Consider the following 27,797-nt stretch of genomic DNA (forward strand, 5'->3'; position numbering starts at 1 on the left):
CAGGTGACCCAGTCCCGCTTGGCAGGGGTGAGGTCGGTGCGTCTCGTGTCATTGATGGCTCACGGCGCAGTTCATAAGCATGCTTGAGTTCCTCTTGGAGACTATCAGCTTCTTCTTTGACATAGTCTAGCTGATATGTTAGACGGCTAACCTCGTTTCTTGACTCATCCAGGTGAGTTTCAAGGGCTTTGATTCTGCCGTTCTTGTCCCTGAAGTCGGCCTTTGCTTTCGCCAGCAGCTGTTCCGCGTACTGTAGCTTTTCGGACCGATCAGCGTAGTCTGCCTTGACTTGTTGCATTTCTTTGTTAGTAGCTGCTAGGGTTTCTTTTAGCCTTTTGATTTCCTCCTCAGCGCCTTGGTTCACCTCATCGGGTTTTTCCCGTCGTTCCTGAGCTTCCAGTTGTAGCTGCTCGATGCGCCGTTGTGCGCGTGTCAACTCCTGCTGGAGCTGTGCAGCTCACTCAACTTGAGGGTCGCGATGAGTGTGTGGCTTAAGGAGCCGGTAATCTTGGCTAATTCTTTGTGACTGTAGCTTTGACTTGGGTCTTGTGCCATGAGACTTGTGATGTTTTCATCCAGTTGGTCTTGTGTCTGGTGTTTCAGTGCTTCAGCGGCTTTAGGCAGGAGGCTGTCGGTTGCAGCACTTAGCCATGTTTCCAGATCGTCCCAGTGACCGACATGTTCCGTTGCGCGAGACATGTTCTGACGGGTGAGGGAAGTTTTCCAACCGCAACTGACACAGACCTTGAAGGGAAAAACAAAACAAACCAAAACAAAAGAAACCAAACAAAACAAATCAACAAACAAAGGAGTGTGTACTAGTGTTGAGTGTGTACTAGTGTTGGTGAGTGTGGTTCTCGGTGACTGTGATCCTCTGGGGGGGGTGTGTGCTTCTAATTCGTTGCCTCTGTGGGAGAAATTGAACACACACACAGACACAGGTAGAACAGCTAGAGAACAGATAAAGACAGGAAAAACAACAACAGAGCAAGGAACAGGGTAATAATTGGATGCTTCACCTATTTCCTGTAAAGGAAAGCCCTTCTCCTTTTTTTTTTTCAAGGGCGAAGGTTAAGCTAAGCCAAAATGAGGGAGAGGGACTCAAACAAAATATATCTTTCTGATATTAGATTTCCTTTTTTTTTTTGTTAAGTCTGATATCAGAAGGTTGCTTCTTAGTCAGAGGATTGTGAAAGGAAAATGCTTTTTTTTGTAAGTCTGTGATTGCTAATATTTTTCTCCGGGGTGAAGGAAAATAATAACAATGACAGCACTGGTCCCGTAATGGCAAGATTGACACCGCAACGCCTGTTAGCGTGTTCCTCGTGTGTGTTGGAAATCTCACTGACGCCTACCTTTTCGTTGACCTGCTTCAACCTAGTGGGGTAGGATTTCACAAAGAGGAAGGTAAAATGAAAACAAATTTTGAAATGCCGTTCTCAAGTTTCCAAATACCTGCTTGATAGCTTTATAGTTCTGTTTATGATTTCCCTCAGGCAAAATCCCAGCAACCAGTAGCAATAGTCAAATCAGAAGATAGTGGCAGAGAGAAAAGAGAAAAATGAGCTTTAGAATTTACTCCCAATATCAAGATTAATAACAAGTATGGCGGCACGGTGGTGCTGTCGAGTCGATACACCTAAGGGTTTGGCTAATTAGAAAGTTCTTATGCCCTATTGACTATTAGACCTAAGCAAAAGTATATTTAAATTAACTCCCGTGTTAATTAAGTAACTAAAGGATTGAGAATAAGGTAGACAGAACAAACTTAATTGCAATTTGAATTTAGAATTTCAAATTATAAATAGGGATTCCTTATTAAATTTTTCATGATGTCATCATTAAAATTGATAGGATCGATTCAGATTAACTTTCCAGAGGGATGTATATATTTGATTATAATATTCTAATATTATAATGGTTTTCCTAGTTGACAGCTGAGTATCAAGATCTTAATGAGGTTTGTCATTAAAATTACAAGCACAATTGCCACTGAAACCAATATGAAACAGGAACTGTAATTAATTATTAAATTAAATTAGAATTTTCCAATTCGTAATTAATTATGAAATTAATTTACAACTTCCACATCCCTAAATCTGACAGGTTACTAATTCCTTGTGTCATCAGAACCTTCAGAAACAAATTAATCTCAATTTATAAAAGGAAATTTTAAATTTTCAGGGCCTGAAAATCAAACACATTGATAGTTAATAACTACGATCTTAATGTTATTGTTAAATTATCAGAACACACATAATTATCTCAATCAGTCTATATGGAATCCGGAGCTGAAATTATTTTCAAATGAGTTTAATTTCAAATCTGGGATGAAATCAAATTATCAGTTTCAAATATTTCATAGCGATTCTCCCACTGATATCCTAAAATCATGAGCGCACTTATAATTGAATTAATTATCTTTTATCAAGGTGAATGAAGTTAAGGTCTGATATTAACTGTGTCTAACTCCAAGGGGAGGAAACCAATCCTGAATAAAATGCCTTTATTCCTATAAAATTAACTGCCTTGCTTAACAATAGTTTATCGACGTCTGTATTTGTTAAAATCTTTTCAACAAGGAGGAGAGAAAACATTAATAATGCACAAGAGAGAGAGGAATGACGTAACATTCAGTGTGAGTTAGTTCAGCGGTGAAAGAGTTAACCGTTTACACACACACACACACGGCATAGCACACTGCATTCAAACTCACAAAATGCTAGGTGCTAATCGCTAGCCTTCAATGCTACCAGCTCGGCTAAGCTTTAATGCTACCTACTAGCTTCAAATGCTATGCTAATTGTTTACAACAGCTTCAAAATGGCGCACGCGGCTGCGCATGCGCACTACAACATTTCCGGGAGTGTCTTCTGATGACCTCCGGTCAGGCCGTTACCATGGTGACACACCTAGTTTCAGGGTATCTCAGGTTTCAACAGCCACACAGCACTATTTAGATTTGTTTCTTTCTTATAGCGCTAACAATCTCAATTTATTTAGACCGAATCAAATTAACCCACAGATTAATTATCAATCTAACAGCCTGGCCTCGGCGGGCCAGTTTCCTGCATCACTTCACGTGACTTCACAAGAAAAACACAGTGGATTCTTTTATCACACTATAAAATACTGATCCAATAAAATACCCCCTCACAGACGCGATCTGGCCACTCCTTCTGAGTGCCGCGCGCCGACTTCACTTCTTTAGTGAATTACAAAAATGGCAGAAAATGCATTACGTAGCTAAGTTAATGTTTTCGCCAGGGAGTTTTTATTTTAACCATAGGTGGAATAGAAAGTGGGACGCGCACTTTACTATCACAACACTATAAAGGCCTTATGAGGGAGAACAAAGGAACACGCTTATATTCTCTCCTTTTCCTGCGCTATGAGCGACTTAAAATGTCTCATGGACACCTTTTAATCTTACTGCAGTTTTAAGCTATATCTTTAACCTGTTAACCTTCAACCCCATTTAGGGCCTCGCAGGTGAAAATAACCTACCTGAATTAAAATGGTAACAGTTTGTGACAAAGTGTGCTTACACAAACAAATTAGGTATCTTTGGAAAGAAGAGACTCTGGGCTTTACTATCTATCATCCAGAGTTGATAATGCTCAAAAAGATAAAAAGTTATAGACACTGACGTGCCTTGAAAAATATTTTTCCACACTGAATGTTTTTTTTTATTTCATATACAAATACATGAAATAAGTCCTGGAGCAATCCAGAAAAGTAATGGATCGAAAGCCATGTGTCTCATCAGTTCATATTTCAAATTTGAAGAAGATACCATGAAAAATGAGATTCCTGCAATATTTTTTCTGAAACTATTTATAGTCCCCCCACCCCCCTGTTTGAGGAAAAATAACCACCAAATGGATTGCAGAATTATACAAGCTATTTTAGTCATTATACATGTTCCTGCATAGTTTTTCAATTATAAAATAATAGACAGATTTATTTGAGCACTAAAAAATACAAAAATAATTATTTGAGTAATAAAAAAGGAAAAAAAATAGAAAAAAATGCTTTGTATATAGTATGTATACTGAAGTATTCTTCGTTATTCGTTATTACAATGATAAATATCACTGCCAGACGTGAAGTGATATTGCCAGACATGGTCATAGAGTCAGTAAACACACGCTGATGTGCTTCCATTCAGATTATAATCAAACAGATGGGCCATATAATCAATAATAGCTGATCAATGAATCACAATGATAGCCGTCATAGAGTCGCTAATAAACACGCTGATGTGCGTCCATACAGATTATAATCATGCAGACACGGCCACATTCCCCACACAATACACACACACACATATAAAAAATGTAGAAGAAAAAAAAAACAGTTTTTTATGGATAAAGCAGATCGCTAAGTTATGCCCCGCTCAGATGACAGCGTGCGTCACAGAAGCGTCACTGCCGGCAGGAGGGAGCGCCAAATTCAAATAATCTATATTCCGCTTTTCTGAGACTTTTTTTTCCGTAGACGGTCTCATTATGTTTGTAAGACCGTATTCTACAAAATCGTTTTGTTTTTTTACCACCAAGACGCTGTTTTTGAGCGTAATTTATTCCATAACGGACGCGAACAATAACTCTCTGAAGAAATGAAACGTAAACAAAGGAATATTCATCCTTATTACAACGTTATTGTTTCGCTGGACTAAAAGTGCTCGCTGGGATGTTTTTCTGTGGACCCTTACCTCTCTAACTAAACTGGGATTTCAGCAGTGGACGCGTTTGTGGCTCGTTATTACAATGATAAAGGTACGTACGGCTTTTTTACTCTGCGTGTTTGGATGTGTACTGCTTACACAAATGTAGCAAATTTGTGCCACTCATTCCTTATAAGCTTTCCATCGAAAAACAGCGATCTGTCGTCGATGCTTGAGGCTTAGACCCTCAGAATGATATAGAGTTTGACAAGATTAACTTTGTCCCGTTTCATTTATTCTATTAGAAAACAATGACACATGCAAACAAAGAGCGTTCAGTGCGAGGTCGCTCTGGTGCAGGCTAACAGGTTAAACAACAACACATTGCACTTTCATTCCAAAAACACATTGCCACAAGTAAGTACAGAATAGTGAAACCAACTTTGACTCTCTGTGTATGAACTATTTCTTTCCGGTTAAAAATAGAAAAAATACACAAGTTATTAATATGCTATGAATTTTTCAAATCAAACTAATGCCCGCATCCTCCACCATTAATAATGTAGGAAATGAATCCTACAAATATTTATTTTATTATTTAGCTTTTAGGGAATCACTTCTAAGAGTTGATCTTCATATGATTAATGGTTATTAATTAGAATGTCCAACTCATACCTTATTAACGACTTGTCCAGCAAGCATTAATATCAGCAAGTTATCTCTTAACAATTTTGTTTATTTTACTCGCGGCCAACGATCAAAATAAACAACTAGTTAACTTAGTTCTCAGGTTTATGAGCTTAGGTAAAACGCGATCTTTTTGGCAAATAGTTACGACATGTTAAATCACATAACACAGACAAAAGATTTCTTAAGTCAAAGTTTTATTCACTAACTCTAATACACTACTGACTAGACAACATAAAACAGACATAAACACACATTCGTTGCAATGAATTGTTCGGATCTCAAGAGAGTCTTAGGTTCTAACTTAATGCTCGTTTTAGCTTGAGGAAACTCATAGACAGAGAATCATTCTATCTTTACTCTCAAACGAGGGGTATCCCGGTTTCAGTCAATAAAGAGATTTGTGCCTTCAGTTGTTTCGATCGAACTCAGTCTTTCCTTCGGTTCAAAGTCAGGCTTTTTCCTCAGGTGAAGTCCGTCCTTTGTTTTGGTCGAGGCGGACTGCATATGGATTGGCTGCTCGGTAGGTCGTGTGACTAGAGCCCTCTTCAGTGGTTGGTCGTCGTCGTACTGATGTGAGGAAGCTTTCAGGAAATCGTTTGGTTCTTGACTTTTGATGTTAGTCTTTGGTTGTTTGCAGTACTCAGCCGTGGTGTTAAGAGGCGAGAAGCGCTTTGCAGCGTGAGCAGAACGAGAGACGGGCGAGGCGTGTGTGTGGCCTCCTGTAGTTTTCAACTCCTCAACCTTTTCATGGTTGTGCATCCGTTTTAACGGGCCGATTTGGGATCTGCCTCCGGGGCGTTTGATCCAATAGCAAGTGTTCCTGTGGGCGGAGCCCCGCCCTGCATAGTTGCGTGTTTTGCATACATTATCTTGTTCTGTCATTGGTCACATGAAACAAATTATTGCAAGCAAGTTTCTATCCGTTATTGTAATCATGCGTTGATAAAACGGATCATTTTCATTCAACCATAATATTCTTCATAAGGTTAGCTTTCTAAAGAAACCAAACACTTATATTTTGATATGCACAAAAATACACGTGACCACAGAGGATATTCCTGGGTTAAATACATTGATAAACAGATCCTAAATTCTAAATACACATATTAATCATGTGAAAATTAACAACTAGTGATCAGGAATATAAAATGATTACATGAAAAAGATTACATAAGTTCACACAACCAGCTTATAAATGTCACAAACAAAAACACCCTTTAATGTATAAACTATATTGTCTATAGTGTTTTGTTTCAGGGTATAATTTGTTTAACTTGGTTCTTTAAAACAAACTCCTTCAGGGTGTGGCTCTCTTTCTTTGTTTCAATAGCAACATGGACCAGTTGAATTCCTTTGTCTGTTTTAGGGAGCGCAACAGAGAAAAGGCGCGCGTTTTCAGGAATGTGCGTGATAGCCGGGTCATAAGGTCTTTTCTTGGAGGTCTGGGCTGGTCCGTGCCTGGACGTGCTCGTAAAAGTCTTTTGCACTATTTTTGTTGAATTACTGCGACTTAATGGAGTTAGCAGTTAGGGAGGGTTCTGTGTAGTTTCTCCAAATGACAAGGGCTCTCAAAAACCCAAAATATATGTTTTTCTGGTCTCAGGAGGTTTAAGGGAGGGCCGTCCATACGGCGTCAAGAAGTCTGGTGTTAGGTGTGTGCGTTCAGACCACTCCTTACAAAGGGAATAGCACTACCCAGGGAAAATGCCAGATGGGTTTGGATGGGACTAGCAGGGCCCGCAGTGGCCGAAGTTAGGATGTTTTGGACAAGGCTAAGAGGTATCAAGTCGTGTGGAATCCTACCCATGGCTAAGTTATCTATCGAAGAGCTTACTTCCCGTAGCATGTCGGTCATGAGGGTAGTTAGGAGTTGTGTTTGGGCTAAATCGCTTTGCACGACCGAAAATAGTTTATTAATGGATGTTATAGTTTGGTTTAGAAGGGTGCTATGGGTATTTAGAATTGTAATGGTGCCGTTAAGAGATTTCCCAAAGGTTTGTAGGGTGTGACTCTGGACTAAGAGCTGTTGTCGTATTTCAGGCATTTCAATAAGGCGGCAAGTCTGAGCATCTTCCTAGTGATTTAACAGAAAGAAGAAGGCACAATTAGCGGTGAAGATCATGGTTTGGCGGGTCGCCTCGATTTAATTGACAATGGGTTTCGCAATGATTTACGACAACTTTAATGAAGGGAGTCAATCTCAATTTCGGGACCTGGATTTAAGGATTGGTTAAGGGAGTTCCCTGATGAGGGGACTAGAGGGGAAAGGAAATTATAGTGATAGTATGTGAACAACATAGTGAAGGATCATCAGTACTTCATGGAATGTAAATGAAAAGTGACATAATTGCAGCAGTAAAGGCTTTACTGGCAAAATTAAATTGCTGTCAGTGATTACTGTTTTTTACGATCGCTATGACAATTTTTTCAATACTTCTAACAGTTTTCCTAAACTCTTAGCGCACCAACACACCTACAACATACAATTGACAAAACAGTTAATTTCATGCTCAAAATCGCACATTGTAAACTAAACTCCGACACTAATTTTCAAATTACAATAATACACTAGCACAATACACTATGTCTACCAAAACACTGCAAATATGTCTCAAAATCAAATAATTATTCCAAAACACTAACATATGTTCTATTCCAACAGGAATATTTAGTACAAATCTCAAATAGATCACCCGAAGACGAATTGATTGAGGCTAATCATGGTACAGCTAAAGTGATATTAACTAGTGACCTGAAGATATGTGTGTTCATTCAAAGAAAGGTTTTTCTTTGAATTAATTAGAGAAGAGTCCATTTTTATGGCATGATGTTGTCAGGGTTCTGTCACTTCGGTCTAGGGTCACTCCCTTCTTGTCTTGTTTTCTGGTGACCGCGCGGCTTCGAGTGTGCTCGAGCTGCGTGCTCTCTTGTCTGCATGCTCTGTTTCATGTTGGGGCGTGGTGTTTGGATCCCGGCACTCCTGTCTTGTTCAGGCTCGGTTCTGGTTTCGTGTCGGGGTTCGGACACTCACGCTCCAGGTTTGTTCTCGCTGTGGGAGCGTGCGATTTTGAGTTTGCTCGGGCTGTGCGCTCCTCTGTCCTCTGTCCTCTGTGTTTGAGGGGTATGATGCTGTGTTGCGTCAGGCAAGGAGTCAGAAGTTTGTCCTTCGCAGTATGTGGATGGACTTTTTGTGTGGCAGGCCATAATGCCTAAATGGTGACTTACAATAGGGTGGAGGTTTCGGAGGAAAAGGCTCTTAAAGCTGGTGTCCTCCTCCATCCCAGGTTCACTGGAGCTCGTCAAAGTCTGTGGTAGTAATGACGGGGATTTTCATGATGGCCCTTTGATGGCTAGGGCAGCGATAGGTCCGTGTTCAATTCTGGGTTCGAGAATTAATTTATGATAGCTTGTTTAAGCTGCTGGTAGTCCGATTGGATGTGTTCTGGCTGTCGAGCCAGGAAGCGTCACACTTCTGGGCTAGCGGTGATCCAGAGCAGATAGAGTCTATCTTGGTGTTTCACACTGGTCCAAGACTGCACGTGAAAGTCAATTTCTCTTAAGTAAGCGTAAACCTCATTCTCTCCTGCAAGTTCTGGTGTGAATGCAGGGATGTTTCTGGCCATTCAGTTGAGGTCTTTGAGTGTCACACCATGTGCTGTTTCAGGGCTCGCCTGAATAAACCCGTTTCTTTCTGCAGCTGCAGAGGTTTTCAGGAGGCTGTCTTGTGAAATGTCAAACAGAAGGCATTGGCTCCCCCCTTCGTATCTGTGTACAGGAGTGAGGGGATTTACACTGCTGGCTGTGTGACGTGCAGCTGGTGCCTTTTACTTGAGTCCTTGCACAGTTGGTAGGACTGTTTCAGTTCTCTCTGAACCATGTCATGCTCCTTGTTAATGTTGCAGAATTGCTGAGTCAGAGTTTGGACTTCAGCTCTGGCTGCATGTAGATGGCCTTCTAAGGCCTTAGATCTGGTGTCTCTCTCATTAAGTTCCAAATCTCTCTCATTAAGTTCCAAATATGGTGTTTTTAACAGTGACTTTGTGTGAAACAGTTCTCTTTCCAAGTCATGTCTGATGCTTTTTCCCACTGCGCTTGGTGTCCAGCAGCTGTTAGAGCCTCCTGAAGACTGGTGATTTCCTTCTGTTGCACCATTCTGTAAGGTTCTTTGCATCCGTTCTGTGCCTTCTCTCGCTGAGCGAGTGTCAGTTCCTTGTAGAACTCTGTGACTTGCAGGTTCAGTTCATTTACCTCTGAGGCCCTTGAGGGTGCGGGCCAAGGAATTGATGTTGCTAGTCAGCTCCTGGTGGTTCAGGTTGGGTGTCAGGTGTCCACTTCTGTTCCTTTCTCTGCCATTGCAGGTCAGTGGCTGCTTTGGGCTGAAGGATGTACATCACAGTGCTCTGCCGGGATTTCAGGTGGTCCTGGTGAGCTGGCAGGGCTGGATGTCTGTGGAATGTCTGAGACACACTGGCAAACTTGGGGGAACACCAGAGAGTGAGAGGCAGAAGGCAAGTGCAAGTACGTACAGAGGCATTAGGCTATCTGTATGGGGAACGGCTCTGTAGGCCGTGTAAGGTGTGAATAGCTGGTGAGGGACAGCTAGTGAGATAGAGTGCTAAGAACACAAGTAGAGGGTTTGAGTAACTTTGTTGATGGGTCTGTAAGCAGGGGTCAGCTGATGACCTGGCTATACGTGTGGTCCAACTATTACTCAAAGCACTGATGGTTCACAGGTTTGGTCATTATGAAGGTATCAAATAAACAAAACTGAAATAAAATCAGGAAGAGACAGAGGGAGAAAGAAAGGGCTTTCCTTATTTAGTTTTAAGCTAGGAGATATGACTAAGCAGTTGTCACTTGTTCAAAGGAATGTAGCAGGGTCATAAAACCTAGGGAGACTGTTGGCTACGCCAGCAGGGACACATCAACCACTTAACCTGTTAACCTTTGCCAGAGCAACGGCGCAGTGAACGCTCTTTGTTTGCATGTGTCATTGTTTTCTAATAGAATAAATGAAACGGGACAAAGTTAATCTTGACAAACTATATATCATTCTGAAGGTCTAAGCCTCAAGCATCGACGACAGATCGCTGTTTTTCGATGGAAAGCTTATAAGGAATGTATTTGCTACATTTGTGTAAGCAGTACACATCAAAACATGCAGAATAAAAAAGCAGTACGTACCATTATCATTGTAATGACAAGCCACAAACGCGTCCACTGCTGAAATCCCAGTTTAGTAAGAGAGGTAAGGGTCCACAGAACAACATCCCAGCGAGCACTTTAGTCCAACAAAACAATAACGTTGTAATAAGGATGACTATTCCTTTGTTTACATTTCATTTCTTCGGGAGAGTTATTGTTCGCGTCCGTTATGGAATAAATTACGCTCAAAAACAGCGTCTTGGTGGTAAAAAAACAACACGGTGTTGTAGCATACAGTTTTACAAACAGAATGAGACCATCCACGGAAAAAAATTGTCTCAGATAAGTGGAATATAGTTTATTTGAATTTGGCGCTCTCTCCTGAGTGACGCACGCTGTGACGCAGCTGTCATCTGAGCGGGGCGTAACTTAGCGATCTGCTTTTCCATAAAAAAACATTCTTTTTTTTTCTTCAACATTTTTTATATGTGTGTGTGTGTGTGTATTGTGTGGGGAATGTGGCCGTATCTGCATGATTATCATATGTATGGACGCACATCAGCGTGTTTATTACCGACTCTATGACGGCTATCATTGTGATTCAATGATCAGCTATTATTGATTATATGGCCCATCTTTATGATTATCATCTGTATGACGCACATCAGCGTGTGATGACTGTATGACCATGTCTGCCAATATCAGTTTATGTCTGACAATCAGAATATATACATACTATATACAGTTATTTTTTTTTCCTTTTTTATTATTCAAATAATTATTTTGGTATTTTTTAGTGCTCAAATAAATCACTTATATGGTGTCTAAAATTCGGTCTATTATTGTATAATTGAAAACTATGCAGGAATATGTATAATGACTAAAATAGTTTGTATAATTCTGCAATACATTTGGTGGTTATTTTTCCTCAAACAGGGGGGTGGGAAGACTATAAATAGTTTCAGAAAAAATATTGCAGGAATCTCATTTTTCATGGTATCTTCTTCAAATTTGAAATATAAACTCATGAGACATGTGGCTTTCGAGAAGATTGCTCCAGGACTTATTTCATGTGTTTGTATATGAAATAAAAAAACATTCAATGTGGAAAAATATTTTTCAAGGCACGTCAGTGTCTATAACTTTTTATCTTTTTGAGCATTATCAACTCTGGATGATGGATAGTAAAGCCTAGAGTGTCTTCTTTCCAAAGATACCTAATTTGTTTGTGTAGCACACTTTGTCAGGAACTGTTACCGTTTTAATTTAGGTAGGTTATTTTCACCTGTGAGGCCCAAAATGGGGGGCGAAGGTTAACAGGTTAAAGGTAAACAAGTATACTGCCAACAGCGGGTTGGCTTTCCCTGTGGACGGCGGGCTTGAGGGCTTGCGGCCAGCAGACTCGCAGCACTCGCGGCTATCCTTCTGAACTCCCACGCTGACTTGCCGTGGGCTATGGCGGGATGACGAGCGACAACTTCCTTGCCGCAGGGGACAAAACAGACAGGCAGGAACAAAACAAAAGACTTTTAAAAATGAAAAAACTAAACGGTGTGAAGGGGCGCCGCTTAATATGTAGGTCTGGTCTTCTGTCACTGTGCACACACGAGGAGGATACAAGAACACGGAGATGAGGATAAACTCAAAATAATAGTCTTTAATTTAAACAAGGCAAGGCAGGGCAAGACAATGCAATCTAGACACAGACAGGAACACCGGGGAGTAACGAGTAGACCAGACGTAATCAAACTGAACAGACAGGACTATAAATACACAGGATAATCATAGATAATGAGACAAACACAGCTGGACAAGAATTAACTAATAATCAGTGTAACCTATTTTAAGAAATCAGTTGAATGGATTGAACTCACTTGTTAAGGGTGGTGATGGCGCAGTGGATAAGACACATGCCTTTGGTGTGAGAGACCCGGGTTCGAATCCACTGTGAGACACCAATGTGTCCCTGAGCAAGACACTTAACCACTAGTTGCTCCAGAGGCGTGTGACCTCTGACATATATAGCAATTGTGAGTCGCTTTGGATAAAAGCGTCAGCTAAATATGTAAATGTAAATGTTAAGACAGTGACTTGACGCCACCTAGTGTCTGTTTTAGTTTCATATTAAACGTTCTGCCTTCAAAATTTAAAACATTAATTTCATAACATTTTATGCATTTGTAGGCTAATTGCAGTGTAAATGCATTCAGTAATGATGGCTCTGATGGCTTTTGTTGACAATGATTGGATTTTTACTAGTAACAGCCCTTTATTATTTTAACTGAATTTATCTATTGGAATTAAGAATGTGACATTCCATATTCATGATGCATACATTTAATACGGTTAAAAAAAATGCCCCTGGACATCAGTTTACGGGTTTGTTTCTGATGCAGTCAATGTTGTTTTTGGTTTTTGGTTTTTGGCTACATTAAAAAAATGCAATTAGCTCATAAAGCTGAGGGCACACGACAGGCTCTGTTTGCATGAGCATGATGCTTGTATGTTCAATGCATGGAGTATGTTTCACTAGCTCCGTTCCCATGGACACCTTTTGTTTGACCTAATTCTGGATATTTCCAGCCTAAAGGCCTTTCCACACTGAGCACGAAAAAGCAAAATGAATTTCGCATGCGATGATGCGCAGGAATAAAACAACAGCTTCCTATGGATGCTTCCACACAGACCACGAACATTCGCACACCGAAAATGCGAATGTTTTTTTTTCATCCAGCCCGACGAATCTTTTGAGTTTCGCAAAGCAAAAACAGTGCAATAAGATTTGAGCATTAAATCACATGACCAGAGCAACTGCTCTTACCCAAAAGGACGATGCGGTGGTGCTACAAGCTCAGAAGACTGTATTGAGCACGAGCGTAAAAACACCGAAGTAGAGGACTTTTTCCGCAAGAGAGAAGAATGAATGTTGAGTTCTTGTTATTGTTGGTATTTAAGAACAGACTATTCTCACATGTTCTTTATAGAGAATAACATATTAATTCTCCGTTGAATCATGTGATCTGACGAGCACCGTCCATTTTCTTCCACAAGTGTGAGAGTCAAAGCTAGACCTGTCAATCATGTAATCGTATCTCTTGCTCTTCCGTATAAAAAAGAGAGAAATATTGTTCTACACATGAAATATGAAAGCAAATAGACTTATAATTGTGAAGATTTCATGGTATTTATTTTAACAATAAAGGATGTTTATGACACGATCAGTCCATTATAAAACGTGCAAATAGTGCATGTCTGCCTATTATAGAATCAAAATCCATTTTAGATCACAATCGGAAGTTATTACAAGCACTCGATGATGATTTAAAGTGGGTTTTGAGCAAAAACTTTAATAATTACATACATTATCAATGTAGTGTGATGCCAATTGTACCTCTAATTATTTCAGATGTATTCTTGTGCATTATGGATATTTTGTGTGTCTGATGAAGAAACACATTTGTCATTGTTTTACATTCATAGTTACAAGCATTCTAAAAAAAAATAAAATAAATAAATTTGCCAATTTATATGTTCAGTTTATCAAAAATATGCACTACTTTTTAAATGTTAAACCTTTAAGTTCTTAAACGTTTGATTTTTTACAGCACTGTAAAAAAAAAAAAAAAGTTGAGAATAGGCAACACGCTTCAGCAGATTTTTTTAGTTTTCTTAACCTGTTGTTTTAAGTTTCTACAATAAAAAGTTGAGAAAACTCAAAAATCTGCTGAAGCTGGTTGCCTTAAATTTTTGAGTTTGCGCAACTTTTTTTTTTACAGTGATGAGGCGAGCCAAATGCCCTTCCAGCCAAGCCAGATGAGCATGTATTTTGATGAGCATTTATGTTTATTCTAGGATAGCGAGGAGGCATGGTGCCCTTTCACAACTCAGGGCCAAGCCCTGTAATGTGCTTTTGTGCCTCTGTTCAACCTCTGTCACATGGCCAAATATCTGAGGGCAAATCTAGGCTTCATATTATTCTTGTTTTTATGACCTGATATGATGCTTATTTTGCATAAAATTGTTATATAACTGTTAAGGCAATGCTTTGTTGTGCTAATCAGGTGGTTAATTTGAGCGGTAATTTGCATAAGACTGGTTTCTCTGCCTGCCAGTGAACAGACACCTACAAATTTTTGGGTCTATGCTTAAACCAGTCAGACAAAGAAATGGCTTTTCTTTTTGGACTTAGATTTAAGGACACACTCCAAAGACTTGCTACTTTCTTGTGCTCAGTGTAATATATTGAAAAATGACATTGTGGCAAGGTTATTAAGAAAACAGATTTTGAATATCAGTATCATTCACGTCTCATTAAACAGTCTAACTAGTTATTTAGCAGAAAAAGTTAAAGCACATCACAGTGTAGAAGACTGTTCCTTTATATCCAGAATTGCTCTGGTTTAGTTGATTCATTTTGGTACGTTTTAACTCCTTTTTATCATTTTCTCCTTTCAGGGACCTGAAGGCCCTCCAGGACAGAAGGTACTGTACAGTTGAAGTAATCAACATTTCACAAATCATGGAAACCTGTTTCTGCTTAAGAAGATAGAACTATATATATATATATATAATTTATATATATATATTTGAAAGAAATTAATACTTTTGTTTTCAGCAAGTATGCATTAAATTGATCGGAAGTGACAGACTTGTGGATTGTTATAAAACATTCTACTTCAAATAAATGTTGTTCTTTTGAACTTTATATTCATCAAAGAATCTGGAAAAAAAAGTTTAACAATTTCCATAAAATTTTGCAAATGTTAAATATATTTGGCAGCACTAAAAATTCAGCTTTGCCATCACATGAATAAATAACTCTCACAACTTGTAGCATAAATCATATGCACAAAAACAAATATATAAGGATCAAAGGTATTTAATAGAATAATTCTCAGGCAGACAGGAATATGGGGAAAACTCACACATCTATCTATATGTGGCTGGACAACACAAACTGAAAAGACATGAACTTAAATAGAGGCATACACAGCTAAACATAAACATTAACTAAAGCAGGAAAACGGTGCAAAAAATCAAGTCTACATGTAGAGTCTATGTGACAATATTTTAAAATATATTTAAAAAAAGTTAATTTTAAATTGTAATAATATTTCACCTAATTACTGTGCTTGATTCAGTGCTATACACAGAACATAGAGTAGACTGGGGGAATTGTGGTTTTGTGCAGGTACAAGAAATTATATGAGGCATTAGTGTTGTCACGATACTGGAATTTCTAACTTTGATACGATATCTTGAAAAATATCGATATTCGATACCATTTTCGATACCATGGAGAAAAAAACTGCCACAATATTAAGGGGGTCATTTTTTTAATTTAAAGATAAATGTAACAAGTCGAGAACATGCGGTATATTTTACATGAACAAAAAAATGTCTTGAGGTACTGCATTTGTTGATTTATTTATTAATCTTTTATTAATCTTAGTTAAATGTTAATTGAAACTAACGTTTACTAATACATGTACTAATTAAAATCCAAAGTTCTATTTGTTGATATTCTCATTTGCTTCATAACCAAAATATTTCCAGATATAGGGCCCTATGAAATCCATTTTATTTTTCCCCAAATTACGTTTTATTTTTTTCTACATTAAATGTTTTCCATTTTAATTTTTCTGGATTCCGTTTTTTTCCGACTCTTTTTTTTTTAATGGTCAAATTAAATACTATTAATCTAAAAGTATGTCTAATTCATTAAAATCATGAGAATTATACAATTTAACATTTAATTTATTAAAAGTGTAACAAAAATGACACGTTTAGGGCCATATGAAATGTTTTATTTTTTTCTCACCCTATGTTTTATTGTTACCAATAAAACTGTTATTGTTATACTGTTATTTGAATGCATAAAATTAAATTTTATTTATTTAAGAATAAATAAAAACAAATAAATTTTTATTTATTCTTACAGTAGCCTTATGAAATGTGTTTTCCCCCTCAGAAATTATGTGTTGTGTGTTTAAATTTGACTGGATATCAGATGAAGGCATAAAACAATTTTAATTAATTTATATTTGAATTAATGAAAATTAAACATTTACATTTTTGGCAAACGAAGGGGATTTACTATTAAAATTAAAATATTTTGTGATTATTTCTTTAAAAAAAATTAACAGTAGTAGTATTATGTACATTCTACTAAATAATAGTAATATAGCCTATTTCTGGCACACGGTCGGTCTTTAATAGGCTAAGTTAAACCAAACTTTTATTTTGACGGGTTGCCGTGAATACTTTTAAAGTTCTGTGTGTGCATGATATGACTCTAGTTTTACTCAAATTAAATGGTAAAATGCTCGTAAAGTGACTTTCAGATCAGTTCTGGAGATATTGTTGATGTATTTATGTCCTCATTGAGACGGCAGACGCTGAAATCACCGCGAGCACCACATTAGTAAACAACCGCACGTGCAGCACATTCACACAGAGACGTGCAGAACATGCAGGATTCATATTTAAATCGACTTTTGCAGCTTAATATTTACAGATACTAGTCCATATCGCGATTTGGTTTAGGTGTAATGACCTACTTTTGATTAATTCATCCAAACTTTGACAAATTCCGTGACATTCCACGTTAAACTGTAAATTCCGTTTTTATGACTGGATTCCGCGATTCCTTGCGCGTTCTCTGCATCGCGGAGATCATAGATCCCTACAGATAGCGCTCCTGCTGTGTTCTTTAACAACCAGAGCAGTCATCTTTCTATTCACTTCACTTTTGCTATTTAACCAGAGCGAAGGAGACGAGTGCGGTCACGTGTGGTGCTTGTCCACGCGCCTTTGGAGAGAAGTGAAAGTGACAGCTCGGCTAGTATTGGTGTATCGATACTTCGGGAAATGAATATTGGTACCGTTCAGATATTTCAGTATCGATATTTATCGAAATATTGTTATTTTTGACAACACTATGAGGCATTAGATATGGTCTGGTTTATCCTTTTCTACTCCATCTCACTGTTTCTTTAAACATCTGGCATGAAAACATTATGACTGGACTTTTATGCATAGAAAGTTTACACATAATTAATCTATAGATCAGTGGCAAGGAAATCGAATGTCCAGGGAACAACAAACCTAAAACTAACTTTATGGCGCTAGAAAAAGTGATCATAAAAGAAAATGTAACACATTGCATTCGTCTGGCCACATTTGCTTGCCTCTAAGGTCTTTTTTATATCACTGTATTAGTTTTTCACATTAAGCGACGTTCGGGAATCCTGGAGTGTCACGTATAAGGGCAAAACCAGTATTACAATTCAGCGTCACTCAAGTCATGATACAAAATTAAGGAAACTAAGCAACCGAAAACAATGTCTTCCTCAGATATAGTATTCCGTAGCGTCAGGTAAAATAGCATTATCATCTCCTTTGTGGTAGAGAAAGCTGCTTACATGTAGGCTACATGGGGAAACGAGTAATGTTAACAGCGATGATGTCGAATTAAATGTAAACAGTAGTCAGCTTTTCCACATATACATACTGGCCCTGGGGCCCATTTCAATAAGGAGGTTCAACAAACTCTGAGTTGAAACTGTGCGCCTCAGGCCATGGAGCTAGGCCCGCTATGGTTTGCAGCGGTCCCAAGTCCAGTGGTCCCAGAGTACCCTCACTCAGTGGTCCCAAGTCCAGTGGTTACAGTGATCCCAGGGGTACCAAGTCTGGTGGTCCCTGAGGTCCTTCCACTTCCCTTAGTCATTCCGAAGCATTGCTGTACAGCCAGTGATTGATCCGTTCGCACACATACACAGGATTGTTATGGAAGTGATGACACATCAAGATTATAAAACCTGGCAACGGTATTCAGAGAGGACCACTGCCACTAAGCAAATGCTCTGAATGGATACCCCTTCACCCATAACCATGAGGAAGCCATACTCCTAGTGGAGTTGGCATGTATTTGTATGCCCCCAAGCTGTAAGTCAAAGATACTGCATCTCCTTGTCTTGCTTTACTGAAGCCAGCATGATTAAAAGCATTGTCTTGAGAGAGAATTCTCGTAAATTAGCTGACTGCATTAATGCCCAAGGAGGCAATGTAGCGTGAGGGGATTCAACCTTCTTGTGCCTCTCAAAAATTTTATTGGCAGGTCATTTTTGCAGACCAGGATCAGTTAAAGAATGATATGCTGTTATAGCAGCCACATACACTTAGAGTGCATGTGATTGCCGTTTAGACATATAAAGAAATATAGTGCAACGTTATCACATTGCTTAAAGAGACTACAGCTGCCCTGCTCCCCAGCTCTATTCAAGACCAGCAAGTTTTTAGAGCCAGTGTTGAACTTATCTTTTCCACCCAGAACCCCCCTTTCAATAGTGGAAACACATTCAATTTTAGAAAGGACACAGGCTGGGAAAAGGGGTACGAAAGGACCAACTCTCTCTCCTTCCTCATTTTGCCCACTTCTAGATGCATGATCTTCACCGTGGGAAATGCATATTTAGGAACACTCCACCATTGCTGTGTGAGCATATCCACTCTCAGAGGGAATTGCATCAGAGAAAAAAACCTCAGGCAATGAGCATTCTCACATGCATTACCCGAATCGATACAAGATGTTGGCTGCCCCAAGAATGCTTCTTTAAGGGCCGTGATTTGACTCCCTCTGGTGATTTATGTACACTACCACCACCGTGTTTTCTGTTTGGAGGAGAGGAGTTTTTTTATAACCCCAGTGGTCGGCGTTGTCTACGGAGGTGAGCAAGAATGATCCTGAGGCATGGGCACAGACCAAGTAGGGGGTGCGCCAAGATCTCATTCTGACACATCATTGTCGTCCTCCATTGTTATCTTTAATCAGACAGAGCAGAGTGGCTGATGAAGAAGGTTTCAGCACTCTGGTTTCAGAAGGTTTGTATTGCGTGTAAGAATACTAAACTAACAATTCTGTAGACTTCCAAAATGGGGATGGACTGAGTCTGGTGTGTGGCAAGACTTCATTATCTCATCATGAACCTCTTCTTCTGTGGAGCGACCTTTGACCAATATCATGTAAAGACATGAATGAAAAAAAAAAAAATAATAATAATAATGCATGGCCTGTTAGAGCTTCTGTACTGTTACACACACATTTGTAACTCCATACTCTGTATGGAAAAAGCATGTGCAGTGGTAGTTTTTTTTTTTTTTTTCTGTAGTGCACGTTTTTTTGGAAGTCCCGACTTAGCTGATGTACTTTGACTTGACATTAGGTAGCTGCCAGTGTTTTTTAAAGTAACCTCATTAACGCTGTTTGTTTGAGCTGTCAGCAATCGATAGACTCCCCAGAACATTGGGGCGATGAAACACTCCTGTGTTAATGACTGTGCTCACCTCAGGGCCTCATTTGGGTGTGCTTCGTGGCTGACTCATGTCCTGAGGACCCAATGTAAACAGCTACTTTTTCGTGTATGCGACCTTATTACAGCAGTCTGTCAGAATCACTTAAAAAGGTTTTCTTTGGCAAATCTCCTGACAGGAAATTGATGGTTTTACAGTAGAAAATAAAAAAAATGGGGGGGTTCTAACCTTGGCATAGATAGCTTTCACTTCGGGCCACTCTTGATCTAGCAGTGTGAAATGACACTTCAACACCTCGTTCAGGGTTTTCTGTTCATAAATAAGCAACAGAATCATAAGCCTGTTCTGAGGCATCGCAAAGCATGTGGATTTGCCGAAAACAGTTAGGAACATCCATCTGTGGACTTAGATACTGTAGCAGTGGCGTAAGTTGATCTGGGTGCATGTAGGTCCATATAAATCCAAATGCAGCTATTAGTGAAGGCTGTACTAAAATGTTGCAATGACAAAGTTACAGTGAATACTGCAATATTGCAAATTCAAAGTTCACAATACAAATTAAGTCAAACTTTAATATTCTTTTCCAGTGTTTTTGAGACACTTATGGCTTGTTTTCACCGAGCAGTACGGGTCAGTACAGTACGGTACGATTCGGGACGGAATACCCTGATCCAGCTTGTGTTTCCACTGCCAACAGTACCCTTACTTGATAGGCGTGGTGTATGCCAGAAAGTAGCGATCGACAATAAAGCGTGACAATAAGCACAACTCTGCCTCTTTTTGTTAAATGTCAGTTTTAATGAACAATAATAGCCATTATAAATGTATATGTACAAAGTATAAGAGGCTTATATAAGAGGAAATAAAGACAAAATTAAACAATTTAGTCAAATGTAAATTAAAATATGGCGCCGCTGTGTTCGGACGCCGTTCGGGTCACTCCACTGAGATTTTGCTTACTTTTACTTTCTCTTTTTACACATTTCACGTCGGCACTGATCACCTACAACATAGAAACACTTTTGGACATTGGAAACCGCTACACCAACCTGCTTCAGGACACTTTATCCACGAATCCTGCGTGGCCTCTGGAGATTCTTCGGAACGCGGAGACGAACAATACCCCCCCGAGGCGACGGATCAAGAAAAACCGCGGGAAGCGCGCTGGAATTCGAGTCAGACTCAGGAAAAGGGCTCACAGTCCTCCTCTTCCAAGCATTCTCCTCGCTAATGTCCAATCCTTGGAGAATAAGATGGACGATCTTAGAGCCAGGATTAGTTTCCAACGGGACATTAGGGACTGTAACATCCTTTGTTTGTCAGAAACGTGGCTTTCGTCCTCAGTCCCGGACACTGCTGTAATGCCGAGTGATAACTTCGCTGTCTTTCGGACGGACAGAACAGCAGAGGCCGGTAAATCCAGGGGTGGAGGAGTGTGTTTCATGATCAACAAGAAATGGTGTGATCCCAGGAATATCTCCATTCTGTCGCGTTCCTGCTCGCCTCATCTGGAACATCTTTCCATTATTTGCCGCCCATTTTATCTGCCCCTGATGGGATAACCGGCCGTGTTCTGAGGTCCTGCGCCGATCAGCTCGCTGGTTTGTTCACTTCCATTTTTAATGAGTCCCTTGCTATCTCCGTGGTTCCCACTTCATTCAAAAAATCCATTATTATCCCTGTGCCTAAGAACAATAAACCCTCTTGCCTGAATGACTATCGCCCAGTTGCCCTCACATCTATAGTCATGAAGGTTTTTGAGAGACTTGTAAAGAGCCACATCTGCTCCTCCATCCCTGATACTTTGGACCCTCTTCAGTTTGCCTATCGCCCAAATAGATCCACGGACGATGCCATTTCTCACGTTCTCCACTCTTCCCTCACACACTTGGACAGCAACAATGGGAATTATGTAAGGCTGCTATTCATTGACTATAGCTCAGCTTTCAACACTATAGTCCCCATCAAGCTGGCATCTAAACTCACAAACCTCGGCCTAAACTCCTCACACTGTGAATGGATTCAAGACTTCCTCACCGGCAGACCTCAAGTGGTGAAAGTTGGCCAGTTCACCTCAAACTCCATCACTCTGAACATAGGAGCCCCACAGGGCTGTGTCCTGAGTCCCCTGCTCTACTCTCTCTACACGCATGACTGCGTGTCCTCTCACAGCTCCACATCTATTGTCAAATTCGCTGATGATACTGTGGTTCTGGGCCTCATCTCCAACAACGATGAGACCGCATACTTGGATGAGGTAGAGAGACTCACATCATGGTGCCAGGACAACTGTCTCTCTCTGAATGTGAGCAAAACTAAAGAGCTGATCATGGACTTTAGGAAGAGACAGCAGCAGCCCTACACTCCTCTTATGATCAGTGGGACCCCTGTGGAGAGGGTGAGTAGCTTCAAGTACCTCGGCGTAAACATCTCCGAGAACCTGACTTGGACTACACACATCCAATCACAGGTTAAGAAAGCCAGGCAAAGACTGTACCATCTGCGACAGCTGAGGAAATTCAGGGTCTCACCAGCAATCCTGAAAACTTTCTATTCAGGGACCATAGAAAGTGTATTGACTCAGTGCATCTCAGTGTGGTATGGAAACAACTCCAATCAGGACTGCAAAGCACTACAGAGAGTTGTGCGCTTAGCTGAGCGCATCTCAGGGTCTACGCTCCCCTCTCTGCAGGACATCTACCTCAAACGCTGCAAAAACAGAGCTGTTAAAATCTTCAAGGACCCAAATCACCCTGCTAACCGTCTATTCACTTTGCTTCCATCTGGTAAGCGCTTCCGTAGCCTGATGGCAAAAACTGAGAGACTTAGGAGGAGCTTCTTCCCCCAGGCTATCAGGCTCCTAAACTCGTAACTCTGTGTCATAACATCACTTGACTCAATGTAAATATCACCATATCAATAAGCTATTCATAATTTTTCTCCATGTAAATATCATATATCAATAAGCTATTCATAATTTTTCTCTACCTCATATTGCTGCTATTCAAATACCCTGTACAACTTTTTGCACATTATTTTTGCATATTCCTCTTATTACCATTTAAGTCAACAACATACTGACCTGCACATTTATATTTATATTTTTTATCTTATCTTATTTTATTTTATTCTTTTATTTTATTTTATGTTTTGTACTTCTCCTTCTTAATATTTGTATTCTATATAATTGCACTGTCCTTGGAGCGGACCTGACCTACATTTCACTGCTGGTTATACCCTGTATAATTGTGTATGTGACAAATAAAAACTCTTGAATCTTGAAAATATATAAAATTAAACATAACTTTTGTGCTCAGCCAAAACGATATGACCAGGAACAAATAATAGATTCATGAGACCACGAATGCCTGTTATATAAACCCAAAACGAATTGTATCTCATGTTTAATTACTACAGAGACATCAGAGCCAGCGGCAAATGTCGGAAGGACTAGCCGTGCGTAAGGCTGCTCTATGTGGATGCATGAGCACTGAGCGCCCGGTGATCGCGTGGAGCTCCAAAATCAGCATAGCACCTATTTGGAAAATTTGCTATCTTTATAAATAAACTGCATATTTGAGTTTTAAAGAACTACATTCTCGGCTGAAAAACTCTTAAAACTACATTTCATTACACAATAACAGTAATATTTTGAAAATTACGCGGGTTTTTGGGCAATGACCTTTCACAAGTCAACAAGAACAGACAAGAACGTATATTAAGAAACGGCTATTGTCTGTGTGAATATATAAAATCATAAAATACACTATATATACATATTATATATTACATAAATACATATTGTGATGGGGTGGAAGAATCACACGACAAGGAGAGCTCAAAATAAATACCCCGGAGGGTGGATTTATTCACAAACAAGGGTGGTAAGGTGCAGAGTGGGTCGCTGAGGTGGGTATGTGCTCTCCGTGAGGGTTTCCTGTGAGTGGTGATTCCGTGCGGTGCTCGTGGCGGTGCTGATCGGTCACACACTGGCTTCTGGAAATCAAGAGGAGAAGGTACGTTAGTTCTCAGCATAAGGGAGTTCAGACTCACTTCCAGCCAGCCTTGCACAGCTTATCTGGCCGCAGGTCAACAGGTTTCAGCTGTGGCCGATCAGCCCGTGATGAGCGGGTGCAGGTGTTTCTCGTCCGTCTCCAGGGCAACGCTGATGAGGGTTCGGGACGCTCGCCACAATATTATATATTTTTGTGTTTGCGCACTCTGATGTAAATAAGCCTTTTGGTACCCTTTGCTGTACTAGGTACCCCAACGGAAGGGTACAAAAAAAGTGGTAAGGTACAGTTCGCTATTTTGGTACCATTCACAACTTCTGACAATGAAAACGGAAATAATTGCGTACCGTACCATACTGTACTGAACCGTACCACTCAGTGGAAACGAGCCATTAACATGCTTAGAATTTCATGAATCTCAACACACACATCAGAGTTTCATAATTAGGCACTCCATAGCGCCACCTTTCACAAAAGTGGGGGGTTAGTTTTTTCAGTCGGTCACCAAACTCTGTACATGTATCGTTCTAATCAAGACGGACAATTTTCTAAATTCTGCTATTTTGGTGAAAATGCAGATTTTTTGGAAAATTCCGGCTGTACATTATTACATGCTCCTAGAGGATTCATGCAATTGACCATTCGCAAAGACCCACCCTCCTTAGTTACTGTTGCAATCCCTGACAAACAATGCCTCTCTCACACATTACACATCATGTTCTCACGCAATGAAAAATACATCGTAGAGCAAAGAGGAAACTGACAACGTGCAGAAAGACAATACAGAGCAGGTTACGTCTGGTATGAAACAAGGTCTCAGGACTCTCAGCTTTTAAATGTTGTAATTTTTAAAGAAATTCAAACAATAAATACCATTTTGTGGCTCTTCAATGTGTCGTGACAGATCACTGTATTGCCTCAGTTAAAACATGTGAACTGATCGTCTTTTCGTATTTACGTAAAGCACGAAATGAACATAAACATCAGAAAGTACTTTGTCAACCGCGGAACACACCATTTTTCAAGTTTAAAGGTACAATATGTAAGATTTTCATAATAAAATATCCAAAAACTACTTGCACAGTGTTATAGTTGTGTAATTATGTTATTCCAAAAGTTCCCAAGGATTTGTAAATCCAGAGAAATTCCAGTTTTAAATAATGACTAGTCCCTGGTAATTGTTGCCAATCAATGACGCAATATCCGCATATCCTCAGTTTCCTTGTAGAAACTATGGCAACACACAGACACAAATGCTGCTGTACAGTTAAACTAAATCCATTACGGCTGTCGCTAATAAAATGAAAATGAAATGAAGTGTTGACCGCAGCATTAAATTTAGATCTGCTAAATGTTGCACCATGATTTTTTAAGCATTTTTTTACAGTGTTGCGCATTATAACCAGTCACACACGAGTCCATTGAGCTTATGAGTGCAATGGCCAATCAAAGGCATTCAGATGAGTTTTTTTGTTTACTGCACGCACGCGTCTCCGACTGAATTCAGCTCTCACACGAATTCTCTCATCATAAACAACAAAGTGCAGATGTACGTATGATGTGAGAGATTCATTCATAAAACCGTGTATAGACAGCTTTACTGATTATAATTGAGTTCTTTTGAGAGTGCTTAAACTCGCGCTAGACCAAAGTCAGTCATAATGTTCTTTGACAGTGTAAACGTTCTTTGCTTGCATTCTGTATAATTTATTTGAAGTTTTAATAACTATGGAAGGTACAGGTAATAAAAAATTAATTCATTACCTCATCCGTGAACATCCTCCTCCATAGCATCATCAAACTTCACCTTTGTTATTGTTTTGAAAATGTGACCTCTAGTGGCAAAAACTTACATATTGTTCCTTTAAGTCCACCGAAGTTAATCTACTCTCCTGTCTGATTTGTGGTTAAGGCTAGAAGGGATAAGTTACAGCTGCAGCTAAGGTTACTGGGCATGCACATTTACATGTTTTATGAGCCGACAAGCGACAATATAACGTGAAACCTATGAAAATTGTATAAAAAAGCACACGGCGCCATGGTTTCATCACTTTAGTGTTGCAGTGACCGTCTTTTTGTAGTAAAGGACCTGTCAGTTTAATGAGTAGGAAGATGACATGAAGTGACGTGAGGATAGCTGCATTGAAAACATGAGCATATGTACATATAAAGTGCATATAAAGCTCCCATTCGGGGCAAAGTTCATGGGATTTTGTCCACAGAATGATAAGAGCACACGTTTTAACTTTTTTTTTTTTCTTTCACACTCAGTATTTTAACTTAAGCGCTGCAAGCCATGCATACAGCGCCGGACAAAACAGGTTTTCTGGTATGCAAAACAAGTATTTTAAAGGAATTCCTTAGCTTATTGCCGTTACTATGGCAGCCAACAACAGCACCGCTTAACCCTCTGCACATTTTTATATTTAGTTATATTTAAAAAGTTTCAATTTTAGATTTCTATGGACCTGTCAGGCAAGATGGCGGATAGCAGCGGCGGCACATAATATCTGCGTTCTGATTGGTCAGATCGCCTGTCAATCAAGCTCTTTGCGAACAGTCAATTCACACTAAACTTTGTCTACTTGATGCCAAGGCATTGAGGAACCTAAATTGCTAACGGCTTTTGGATAGCTTGAACAGTGTTGCCATGGTGATTTATTAAATTAACAGAAGAAAAAGGAAAAAAGGAAAAAAAAAGTATATCCTACAGTATATCTTCTTCACTGCATTGTCCAAACACCTCAAAAATTTTGTACGTGTGAAGAACAAGTCATTCTGAGGAAACATGCTTAGTTTCATAAATTTATGATTCTCTGGGTCCAAACAGCAAATTATAAACTGTCAGACATTTCAACTGACAGATGAAGGCTGTAATTCTAAGGTTGACCACTAGATCATAGGATAAGAAATCTTTTAAGCCTAATCCATGTTTTACTCCGTTTTCATCACTTTGAATGGCAAATAAATGTATAGAGTCAGTTGATATGCACTGTGGCAATGTAGGTTTATGTAATTATTTTACAACTGCTTACAAGCTCATTAAAATAATTTTTAAAAATATTATAGGTCATTAAAACTTTTATGTATTTTTCTATTCTGTGAGCATTTCAGACTTTTTTAATTTATTTTTTTGTAATGATACTACTAAGTGTTTATTTATTAATTTTTTTCAGAAACATGTCTTTATCTAAATGCCAATATGTAATTTATTTTAAATATATCTAATGACAATATGTAATTTTCACTTGTAGGGTTCCATTGGGCCACCTGGTATTCCAGGTATCGATGGAATGAAGGTAAGATAACAGTTATCTTCACTTCCTTTAAAATCTTATGAATCTTTTGAATACACAGTAAGTTTCCTGTTTTTGCCTTTAGACACTTTTAAATTACAGGACACTGATTCTTGAGACATGGGACAAACATGTCCAGCAATGGTAACTGCTATTAGGTTTAAAAATTAAAATATTTTCAATTGTAAATGTTATTTGGGATCAAAGAAAATGTATTTAACACAATTATCCCCTTCAGTTTAATTTTATCTTTATTAGCTAAAATCTATGACACTTATTGTCTTCTCACTACATCTAAAACAGTGTTTCCACAGAGAAGGGTTCAATTATTCATATGCTATAAAATGGAGAAAAATGTTTTTAAATGATGAAAAAGAGCTTGTTTTATCAAAAGCAACACTTAATAATATTCTCATATCAAAACAAGGTTGTTTTTCAGTGACATATGCATGTTTCATAAGGTTTCAAAGCTGTGTCCTCACTTTTTGTCAACGCCGTCAGACAGTCATTAAAATGTAAAAAAACAAAAAAATCAGAGTACATCAGGGGCAGCTGTCACTCTAAACAACAGGCTCTGGTTAGTTTTATGGTTTTAGAATATTTAAAATCCTAACGTTAATATTTCCTGTGTCACAACCATGATATGTCAACACCTTCTTCCAATTTCTGAGG

The 27,797-nt window shown here is 39.1% G+C and overlaps 1 protein-coding gene across 1 annotated transcript in view; it reads left to right on the forward strand.

The window, feature by feature from the left end:
• Positions 1 to 27,797, forward strand: part of col25a1 (collagen type XXV alpha 1 chain) — a gene marked incomplete at its 3' end in the record, with an annotated part of 457,976 nt that overhangs the window by 327,314 nt on the left and 102,865 nt on the right. Inside the window, exons 10-11 of the mRNA XM_079435639.1 lie at positions 14,960 to 14,986; positions 27,084 to 27,128. Of these exons, the coding sequence (XP_079291765.1) occupies positions 14,960 to 14,986; positions 27,084 to 27,128 (72 nt within the window). The remainder of the gene's footprint in view (positions 1 to 14,959; positions 14,987 to 27,083; positions 27,129 to 27,797) is intronic.

The sequence above is a fragment of the Barbus barbus genome, assembly GCF_936440315.1.
Source record: "Barbus barbus genome assembly, chromosome: 2".
Classification (NCBI taxonomy): Eukaryota; Metazoa; Chordata; class Actinopteri; order Cypriniformes; family Cyprinidae; genus Barbus; species Barbus barbus.